The sequence below is a fragment of the Siniperca chuatsi genome, linkage group LG7 (assembly GCF_020085105.1).
Source record: "Siniperca chuatsi isolate FFG_IHB_CAS linkage group LG7, ASM2008510v1, whole genome shotgun sequence".
NCBI classification, from domain to species: domain Eukaryota; kingdom Metazoa; phylum Chordata; class Actinopteri; order Centrarchiformes; family Sinipercidae; genus Siniperca; species Siniperca chuatsi.
The window spans coordinates 18,847,503-18,859,382 of record NC_058048.1 but is presented as its reverse complement, the minus strand read 5'-3'; the positions used below and the strand labels follow the sequence as shown (position 1 = coordinate 18,859,382).

At 37.3% G+C, this 11,880-nt stretch overlaps 1 protein-coding gene across 1 annotated transcript; it reads right to left on the bottom strand.

Moving 5' to 3' along the window:
- Window positions 1–8,115: 8,115 nt before the first annotated feature.
- Window positions 8,116–11,430, bottom strand: mrpl28 (mitochondrial ribosomal protein L28). Its single transcript, XM_044204031.1, has 6 exons — window positions 11,273–11,430; window positions 10,306–10,615; window positions 9,326–9,478; window positions 9,108–9,242; window positions 8,872–8,958; window positions 8,116–8,604 (listed from the first exon to the last, which is right to left on the bottom strand). The coding sequence occupies exons 2-6, from the start codon at window positions 10,588–10,590 to the stop codon at window positions 8,509–8,511; spliced, it is 756 nt and encodes a 251-aa protein (XP_044059966.1). The 5' UTR covers window positions 10,591–10,615; window positions 11,273–11,430; the 3' UTR covers window positions 8,116–8,508.
- Between the last annotated feature and the right edge of the window lie 450 nt (window positions 11,431–11,880).

Genomic DNA, 11,880 nt, shown 5'->3' with positions numbered 1-11,880 from the left:
TTGTGTGCAAATTTTGAGCATGTTTTCTTAAAGTTATAATCCTTAAATCAAACCCAGTTTTGATACTATTTATGGTCTGTATTTCTTTGGCAATGGCTATTCAATGTCTTTATATTCTAGAATTTCCTTTCTATAGTGGTTTTCTTTGTTAGTGGCGGAGTCCGCCATTTGCCTTCACAGATACACCGGTTGCTTTTCTGCTGGACTTCTGTCAAAGTAGCTGATCAAAGAGTGTCTACTAGATAGATTTATTTGGCAAAGATTAACGTTATTTTTTTTCGGTGTCTGTTTAATTGTTTCATCTATACAGTATCAGAAAACTGTGAAAAAACAGTCCAAGGTAATGTCTTCAAAGTGATTTTGTCCAAAAACCAAAGATACACAACTTAAAATGATATAAAACAGAAAAAAGTAGCAAATCGTCACATTTAACAATAAGCACAATTGCTGCAAATTCATTTTCTGTCAATTAGTGGACTAATTGTTTCAGCTCTAGCAATCCTCACTTCATTTTGTTCACTCTCACATCCACAAACCTGTTTTTATTGAGCAGTAAACAATGGTGACAGCTATGTAGTTTCAACATTCTCAGTCATCCATCTGTTCACCTGGTTACCTCATTTGCTGCTGTTAAGAGTGTGTTGGTTTGAGCAGGTGTTACCTTTTCTGGCTCTGCCCATCACTGTTGACTTGAAGTGAACACATGGCTTACAGCCACTGGGAAACTCCACACTGGGCTGGTTTCCAAGGCCTTTTATCTAGTGTACACAAGGAGATGCAATTTATTTCCTGTGAAATGGTACCACCATATTCTCAAGCTAGGACTCGTCCAGACATGTCCACACTATCAGTTTTAACGAATGGTCATCCTTTCTGCTAATGGCAGTAAAGTCTAGGTTTAATAAAGACATATCAAGTGTGTATTTTTATTGAATTCAGCTGCAGCATTAACGGCTAGCATTACAGGAAATATTAGCATACTTCAGGATTTTCTTTCAGGTTTATTTGTATAAAAGATTAGTTTTGCTCAGAGATTTTAGCAGGGACAGTGGTACCCACAAAATTTTAAAGGAAGAGTTCGACATTTTGGGAAATGTGCTTTCTTGCTGAGAGCTAGATGAGAAGATTGATAACACTCCTGTCTGTTCAGTAAATATGAAGATGCAGTCAGCCAATGCTTAGCTTAGCATAAAGACACAGGGGGGAACAGCTAGCTTGGCTCTTTCCAAAGGTAACAAGATCTACCTACCACTTACTGCGGGCGGCCAAGAAATTATTTGGCACATGACCGTATCGTTTTTTCACTTGTATGGATCAAACGACACAATGTGTTAATCAGTGAGATTTAGAGGTGCAGGCAGGTGGATTTTGTTACCTTCGGACAGAGCCAGGGTAGCTGTTTCCCCTTGTTTCCAGTCAAACATGAGGGTGGTATCAATAAGCGTATTTCACAAAATGTCAAACTATTCCTTTAAAGTTCAAATTTCAAAGTGAGAGGCTGCAAACTGTTTCAGGCTCAGTGAATGGAAGTAAAAAAAATATTCCATTAGTTATTACATTAGTTATCAAAAGGAGATCACATAGAATAGCCTAAATGTGTGTGATTTGGTTAAAGAGATACAATAGTTGTGGGGAATTTTTTTGGATTCAGAAACTAATAAATGCCGTAGAACAGACCTTTTTGTCTGAAGTTAAGTCAAACAGCATTATTAGGCTTATCTTGGCTCAGTTGTTGAGTGTCTATGGGATCAAAACATAACATAATCATGATCCCATAGGCAGCTAGGAATTGATTGAAACTAAGCAAGTAAACTAAGGGGGTGAGGGGACACCTTTTTCCAAACTTTGTCTGAGGCAAGGCCCGCAGTCTCAGACTTTGAAACCCCTGCGGTAAAGCAAAATTTATAATCTGCAGTAAAACAGTGTTTAAGAGCGTAACAACTCCTTGGAAATCACATGAGTTTGCCATGAGATTGATAATTGTGATCAAAGGCAACTGTGAACTTGACCCATGTCTTCATTATTAAAAAGGATTATTTCCTTGAGACTGCTCATGAGAAGACTCTGTACTGTAAAAATTACAGGCACAAAATGGTCACATGGAGGTTGTCTGTCCTAGCACAAGTCACTTAAATAATTCAGGCACTGTATATGTGTTCTTGAAAAGCCCAGACATGATCTGTGCTCACCCTATATTAGACTGGACAACTGTCCAAAGGCTGCAGCAACATCATGACCCTGAATTAGATAACACCAGAGGGGAAATTCAGGTGTTACAGCAGCACAAAGACAGATATAAGTACAGATGAATAGAGAAACTTAAAATAAAATATATAAAATCTAAGTATATAAAATAAAAACTATGCAAGAGCAATTAAACTCAAACTTACAGGCAACAGCAGTACGCATACAGTACCCACAACTAGTGTTGTACACGAACTGATGAGTGCAATACCGTCTCAAGCAAAGTGATGTAGTGGTGTGATTAGTAGCAGCAAAGTCGGCAGATTGTAGTATACATAAGAGTAACATGATACCGTCTATACTATAAGAGTGTACACCAGAATATTAATAATATAATAAAATAATTTTCTGTATTATTATAGTATGGGATATAAAGTATAGTATAAGAAGATAAAATGAAATGTAGATATAGTATGACAATGTACAGTACAGCAATATAGCTCACAATGAGATATAATATTATTATTATTATTATTATTATTAGTAGTAGTAGTAGTATAATAAAGTATAGTATAGGATTAGGCAGGAAGACAAAACAGGTGAGGGAGTAATTCTCTTCTCAAAGCCCAAATTCAGAGAAGATACATATGCACCTGAGACTTTCACTTTGGTGAGTGGTTACTGCATATATGCGTTAATTAATCTCATTAAAATTAATCTTATGAGGTAAAACAGACTTCCTTCCAGTATTCCTGTTATTATATCAGGCTATGAAATGTTTCTCAGTGTAATAAGATATCAGTTTCAGACTGTAGGCATGAACCTCAACTTTACGGTTTGTGATTTGCAGAGGTGTCTGTTGGTTTGTGGAGACTCTGGGGAATACTGAGCACACAGGATGAGTCATGTGTGGTGGAAACAATCAAATCCAGAAATGATGATACAGAGAGATTTAATCAGGGGGCTTGTACGGTTTGCCCTCAGGAAGGGGAGGTTTAACTTTCATTTACATCACTCGGATGAAGTCACACTGTGCTTTGACTGGAGGCACACCCACTCTGTCAGGTCATCACGACTGTTTATCACACACATTTTGCTAAACAATCAGTGGTGGAAGAAGTACTCTTTTAGATCTTTCACTAAAGTAAAAGTAGCAAGACCACAGTGTAGAAATGCAGTGTAAAAGTCTTACATTCAAAATTTTACAAAAACAAGTTTTCAAAATGGACTTAAAGTATCAAACGTAAAAGTACTCATTATGCAGAATGGCCAATTTCAGAATAATGTATGTTATTGGTTAATAATTATTGATGCAGTCATGTGTTCATCACTTTGTTGCAGCTGGTAAAGATGAGGCTAATTTTAATTACTTTATATCCTGCTGGGTGGCAATGAATTTACTCTCGGGGATCAATAGTCTTATCTTAACCTATAAGAATACATAATAATTTATTTGTTTATTATGTTTTGTATTATTAATCTGAATCTGCAAAGTGACAAGTAACTAAAGTAGTCAAGTATATGTAGAGGAGTAAAAAGTACAATATTTGCCTGTGAATTGTAGTGGAGTAGAAGTACAAAGTAGCATAAAATGAAAATAATAAAGTACCTCAAAATACTACTTGAGTAAATGTACTTAGCCTATTATTTACAGTGGCGGAAAGTAACTGGCACCATGCTGTCCTGTAGGAGAAGGTGATGACATGGATAACATTTTCATCATGGTATGTGTCATTTTATACTGTGATATTGATATATATTTGGTTTCCTGGAAATCAATTGACTTTTTTGGGAGAAAATAAGACAAGCAAATTTAATAGCTGACAAATCAAAGTACTTCATCACCTTTGTGCAAAAATCATGTAAAAATCCAATATTGGCATAAAGCAGACATACTAAAAGTAGAGGTACTATGGTTTGAAGGGTACTGCAGAATCTCCGACGGTTAACAAATGTATATATTGCGCAGCCCTACTGTCCTTTATTATTAAAGGAAGACAACAATTACAGGAAATATTCTGTTGTCCCTGTTTGTGAATTATCCTCACAAATACAATAAATCTCTCCAGATCTACACAATAGGCAAACACGACCACAGTTAACAAGGTGCCTGCAGATAAAAAACTCAAATTAATAACTTTAATACTTTCTGAGGACCTTTCTAAAACCAAATCAAGAAACTGAAGACAGATTAGTTAGTTGCTGCAGGAGGGTTAACAAGTGCCACCAATGAGTTGGATTTGGGAGTTTTTAGAAACAGAGTCTGAACGCTGAGAGACTCTGTGAAGCTGTACTGTAATTAGCTAAATGCTAACATGCTCAAAATGACAAGTAAGTAACTTTATTTATATAGCGCCTTTCAAGAGCAGAACATAATTAAGTGATTCACAAAAAGAAACAAGGCAACTGACACAAAAACAGACTTAGGAAGAATAAAAACACCATATAATAGAAATAAATTAAAATAGAAAATTACACAAAGGAAAGTCTAAACAGGTGAGCTTTTTAAAGGTGTCCACAGATCTTAAATCCAAAGAGGAAAGTTTAGCAGCCACAACTTCAAAAACACAGACTCCTTTAGTTTTAAGCCTGGATCGAGGAACAACCAACAAACCCTGCTGGTAATTTTGGGCTGCAGTAGATCTCTAATGTAAGCAGGTGCCTGACCATCTAATCTAATAAGTAATCTATAAGTGATCACAACAACTTTGGACACTGAACCTTGAAGAGAAATCTAAATTGGTCTTCACATGAGACCTTTTGGAGGACCTGGTCAAAAGCTCAACAGCAACATTTCGGACGCCTTATAACAGATCCAGGCATGCTTTGATGAGGCAGGTGAAGAGGGAGTTATAATAGTCAAGACGGGATGAGATAAAAATGTGAATGATCATTTCCATCTCCGCATGAGACACAATGGGCATGAATTTTGAAGTATGTGTGTGTATATATATATATATATATATATATACACACATACATATACATATACATACATACACACACACCATATTAGCATAACTAACATTTGCTGGTCAGTACTAAACACAAAATACAACTGAGGCTGATGGGAATGTCACTAGTTTTGCAGGTATTTGGTCCTAAACCAAATCCATATTTGGCCAAAGGTGGACTGGAAAGGGAGGAGGCACCTACCATAATAAATATTTACACAAGTAGAGACAAACAGGGATGACAGAGAAATGATCTGTGAATCACAGGCTGGTCAAAACTAGCTGCAGCAGTGATCGATGTCACCTCTCCACAGATGGAAGTTGTTGACAAATGATTAGTTGGAAAAATATGATACAGGCAGCTCATGCATGGTCACCGATTACTCTACGTGGCCTGATTTTAAATGAAAGTCAAACATCACTAACTTTTAGTTTCGCTCATGGGAATGAAGATGAACCAGCCAGATGTTCTGCCAGCAGAGAAAAATCACCAAATTTGGCACTTGGTGTGTGTCAGTTTCAGAGTTTGTTGTTGTTAATATGGATGATTTGCTAACCATATACACTATTCTAAAGGGTAATTTCCAGACTGCGGTTGTATCTATATAAGGAGTGAATCTTTCTGTTTACAGGTGCCAGGTATCTTTTTTTTCCCTCTGTTCCGAGGTTGCAACACCCACGGGAGTCCCCACACCAGGTGGGACTCCCCATACTACCATAATAGCATGCTGCAACCACAAAGCTACACAACACCAAATAAAACTGACACAGATAGAAGTGTTGAAAGCGAAACCAGGCGAGAAACGGCGGTTTTTATGTTTTCATAAGCTCCTTCGTCTTTTTTTCCATTGGTCAACTCGAGCACCATATAAGGACCTTAGCTGCATTAGAGCTGTCTTCGTGGGCAGATGTGTGGTTTATTATGACACTGTTTGTTTTGATGGCAGTACTGTAACATCATCTCTAACAAGGAAATGCTGAGAAAACACTGTATTTTCACAGTTCTGGGAGCTATAACGCATTTAACTGTGGCATTATATGGTTTAATGGATGGGCTTGATTAGTGTCTGGAGGTCTTCAGTTGTAACGTGATTTTAATAAAAAAAAATTAGGCTCCATAATTCAAACAAGTCATAATCTCTCACACTATTAAATGGCGACTCATTTAAAAGCATTGTGGTGCCATCTATTGGGGAAACACATACATAACATGTCCCGGGTTTACAGTACATCCTCTCAAAGGTAGTAAAACACATATTCAGCTTGTACTTTAGAGGCATTAAGAAACGGTTCGACATAGCTGATGAACAGTACCAATAGCACAATGTAAAAGTACTTCATTACAAGTCAAAATATTGCATTCAAAATCTTAATTAAAAGTACATAAATATTGTTAGCAAAATTAACTATAAGTATCAAAAGTAAAAAGTATTCATTATGCAGCACAGTGACGGATTAATCTTCTTTATCGTGTTTTCTTTCTCTGCCACAGGGGCATCCAAGAGGGCACTTGTTGCGTTTTGTTCCACCAGTGATGCAGTTGAAAGACTCCTGTCTGAGTTATGTTACTACATATAATGTGTGTGATTACTATTGATGATGTGTTAACATATAAACAGCATTTTAATGTTGATGTAGCTGGTCAGTGTAACCATCAAGTGTTCATAGCAAAGACTGTATGCGTGTTAACTTTTAAATTGTAAAGTAATAACTACAGTTGTTAGATAAATGTAGGGAAGTAACAAGTACAATATTTTCCTCTGAAGTAGAACTATAAAGTAGCATAAAATGGAGAAATTAAGTACAGTACTTGAGTTAATGTACTTAGTTACTTCCCACCACTGTAAATGAGAATCCCTACCAACTGAAATAAGAAACACCTTCACACATTATTATTTTGCTAACTTGTCAATGTGTATATGGCCTGGTGGTCTGCTTTGCAAGGCATGGATATGTATGGGCATATTTACTAGTATTTTATTAACAATGTAGTATTAATACTTTTACAACTGTGTCTTATGTGTCTTTGTGCTGCATAGCTAACACTTTTGTATGATATTAACTTTCAAAGTATTTCTATTAACATTTTAATAAAATTTAATACTATTGGTTCTTAAAATTGTATCTGTGTTATTGCTTATTGCTGCAGTGCAAAATGTGGTTATCAATAGTTTGCTCATTTACGCTCCGCAGCCTCATATTGCTTTGCACAGCTACATATACAGAACAGTGGACGTTAACGATATATTATTGCATCTATGTTCTGCTACTTCCTTAAACATGCTGATTTTTTTTGTCTTTTCAGGGTCTTTTTGTCTTATGTTCGTATCTTTAACATGTCACTTTATTGGTTTTAGAACATCTTGCTAAAAAGGACTGCAGTTTAAAATTAGCTGGCTAACACTGGTACTTTTACAGATATGTCAATTAATGCGTGTTTTCCTTAAATAAAAGGAAATGAAAATTAAATGTTTTGTCTGTTAAATGTAGCTACAGCCATGGGATGGTAAGCTTAGCATTAAGACTGGAAACAAGACTCCAGGAAGTTACTAAGAAATAGTCCAGCATAAAACGTCTAATTGTCATTTTTACACTGTTTCTGTACGGTTTAAACAAACAAGATATAACGTGTTCATTAGCGAGCTTTAGAGGTGTTGGTAGGTAGATTTTGTTCCCGTTGGACAGAGCCAGGCTAGCTGTTTCCCTCCTGTTTCCAGTCTTTGTGCTAAGCTAAGCTAACCATCTGCTAGCTCCAGCTTTATATTTACCATACAGACAGAGAGTGGTATTGATCTTCTCAACTAGCTCTCAGCAAGAAAGCAAATAAAAGTATTACCCAAAATGTGGAACTATTCTTTTGACTTGCTTTTGCTTACAAGACAGGTGTCATCTCACCTAAAATCATGCAGTGAATCAGTGAATTATATAATAAGAGTTGATTTAATAATTATTGGAGAACAGATGAGCAGAAACGAGGTTTAAGGGAAAAAAAGGAAATCTTTTATTTTTTAGATGTCCTATACAAGGGCCTTATATCACAGCTGGTCGGGGAGTATTTACAATGATGAAGGCTTTTCCCTTAATTCCTAAAATGTCTTATGCATGGCTCTTAAATGCAAGGGGAAATAAATAAGCATCACTCCAACATGACCTCGTCATTTGTGTCACTTCCACTTTTGTGTCGCTCCCAGATGGAAAAACAAGTTGAAACTGCAGCAAGTTCTCCCGAGTGTGACAATCAGCGCTAAAAATGTTTCAGAAACAGAAACTAGACGACTCCCACCACCATCTGGAGAAGCTTGACAGTTCAACCTACTTAATTTCTCAGTCTGAAAAGCTGCTTCTGGTCCCGCACAGACGGTTCAGGCCGTCACTTCTTCTCTATGAGGTGTGGTTCGGAGAGTTTTTGGACGTGCAGCTCCTCCACCAGCTTGTCCACGCAGGCCTTAAACAGAGGCTCGGGCTCCTGGGAGACAAGAACAAAACAGAGTCCGAACCCACGGGACAAACTATCCACAGACTGTACATGTTGTTGCATTACAATGCAAAACATCTCTCAGGGGTCTGTGATTTGGCTATTGGTGAAATCTATCTGATTTGTAATGAATGTCTTTCCCATCAAAAAGATATCTGCACTCTGTGTTTCCTATTCATTAGGTTTCCTATTTATAATTTCTGTATAAAGTGCTGAATGAGGTGCGCGTCAGGCAGCCGTGTTTGAGGACTTTGTTACCTTGTGCTCCAGCTGCCTCTGTTTTTCCACGGCCTCGTCCAGGCTCAGACCCAACCATTCTGCCTCCTCCTCTGGGATCTCAAACTGCTGCTCAGACAGAAGGAAGCAGAAAAGAGAAACATGTAATTTGGTTTTTAGCACAACTCCTTCTTTTGTACAGTAGCTGGAAAACATTATGCCAGAAATCACTCATTCCCAACACATTCAGGATCGCTCAGTAAACACATCCCACCTACCTTGTATTTGCTGTAGACCTTCTCTCTCTTGACAGGGTCGTTGGGGTAAAGCTCTGTGTTTTTGCGTGCCAGGCGAAGCAACATGGCCCTCTTCAGGTCCATCCCCAGCTTGGAGTTCAGGTCTTCCTTTGATGTCTGATAGGAGTTGGATGATTACAGTCATATAAAAAGCCCTATGGGAAATGTAATTTTGTCACACAGAGGTAGCATTCTCTTACGTTCAGAATATAAAAGTCGAATCCGTAAGCAGCGTCGATGAGGTCCAGGGTGCGCGCTGTGACTGTGACGGTGAACTTGTGGTCGAGGATCTCGCTGTACAACTCTCGCTTGAACACCTGTGGTTTCCAGGTCTTCCTCAGACGAGTCGACATCTACGGAAAGAGACAATTCAGAAATCAATAAAAACAGGAGACAGATAAACTGAAGTATGATGTCTAGAGCTACATGTGTCAACAAAAAGTACTTTTATGGACTATTTTAAGAACACAGAACATGTCAGAAGGATCTACATGTCTTTAGATGTCTTTGTCTGGGCTTTGGTGCCATGTTACCATCTGTAAATACCTCAAAGTGGAGTTCAGGGAAAGAGACCAATAACAACATGATGTTATATTTTGCTTGGCAATATTGTATCAACAATAAATATTTTAAATATGCAATGAGCTTTCTCAAAAACACACTTTGGTCTTCATATTTGAATTCAGTGAAGCTGCACAACGCTTTTAATGCTGTACAATCTATTTTACTCCAATAAAGTGTGATGAACAGAGTTAAACCTTGTAATACATTTTTGTGGATAAATTCTTAATGGATAAAAATATTCTGAGAAGGTTTAGAGACAGAGTTTGCACTCAAAAATTTAAATTGCAACATATCATAATATCACAATATCATATTTTAGCTAAAGTATTGTAATAATTTGATATTGTAGGACCTGCGATTCACACTTACAAAAAAGCCAGCATTAGCAACAGTTGCTTATTTGACTGCAAACATAACTTTGATTTGAATTCCCACTAAGACCAAACTAGATTTTCATGACAGTTCTGCTTTACTGAAGGCTTTTTACCGTGACGAGGAGAGAGTTATAAATCTACAGCAGCTGGAAGCTTAAACTGTGTGCATTATGGTATAATCAAGTCATGTCAACACACTGTAGTAGAAATAAAGAAAGAAAATCATCTTCCTGGAGACTCACTTTGTCATTGTTGGCGTATCTGAAGCCTGATATCCAGCCCTCTCCTGCCCACAGGCCGTTCTGGGACTGTGGAGGGTAGTAGATGGGGATCGGGACATCCTGCACCCGCTCCTTCTGCCCTGTTGTTGGGTTGGCTCGGTACTGGACTCCCAGGGGCCTCCAATGGACAGGGGTGGGTTCTTTCTGCTCGAGGGACTTGAGGTAGTGTTTAGGGAGACGAGCGTAGATGCCATGCTTCAGTTTCAGGGCATCCCAGATTTTGGGGGGGTATTTATGAAGAGGCATAACGGACCGTCTTTTAAAGTCAAATCTGGAAGACAGAAGAAGGAAAATGTCAGGATGAAACAAACAACAACAAAACTCAGCTCTTAACCAACTTAAAACATCTTTGTTTTCATTTAAACATTTTCTGCAAGTGAAAGAGCTCTTCCATTTTTATTCCACATGCAGGAAATGTTTACATAAATACTAAGAAAGTTGGTATTTCAGCGTTGTGATTACTTTTTTTTAACTGTTTCAGCACATTATAAATATTATGACACTGGACTCTGGTAACTTGTGTTTGGGTATCTGTCAATGTATCTTAAAAAAACTAATAAACAATTGATGAATTAATCGATACCGTTAGTTAATTGCTGCATTTTCTAGTTAAAATTAGATTAATTAAAACCTTCTAAACAAATTCTCTGAAATAATTTAGTGGCTGCTAAATTGTGGGATTACTTTTAAACTAAATCAATTAGCTGAAGGTTATGAGTTTCTGACCGCTGGTTGCGTGGTAATGACTATATATTTTAACTAATACATTTATTTATCAATTTAAAGAGATGCAAACACTTTCGTAACGTTAGCAGGACGCTGACGGGCGCAGGCCAACAACAGTTAGCTACACATCGGTTTACTTGACGAAACGAGGCCTCTACGAGTCTAATATACCGTCGTGGATAAGTTCAGAAGTCTGTCTTACCGGGTAATAAGAAAACAGTGACCTCCACCAAATACAGGGTGAGATTTTAACCCACGTTATCCCAAAATCATGCAGGCAAGGACATCACGCATCCCCAGTTACACAGGCTGGTTTCCGCATTGACCGGGCCGCCTTCACCGACGAGGAAGATGATTGGATGGCAGGACAGGAAATTCTCGCAGATTATTGGCTTTCGCAGACTGTCAGTCAATTCAGTAACATGCAAAGTAATCACACTTGTTGTAGATTGAACATGTGTTTACAGTATATCATGAATACATTTTTGTCGTTTTAATTTTTACAACATTTTTTTATCATTCCTTTCATGTATTTTCAATTTTCATCACTGCTGTGACTAGCAGAATAAAACGTTTTCAATTCTCTCACAAAAATATAACCATATTATTACATTCATTTTAACTAGATTTATTTTCATGTTCACAGTAAGTTATGTGTTAAAAGTTGTTCAAAATTACATTCTATGTCATGCTTGGCTTGATTAAAATAAATCAAAATAAGCTCCACTTTTATTTAATTGATTTTCAACTAGGATATGCATAGAAATATAAAAAACAACAATAGCCTATTTAAAATAAAGATATAAAGGC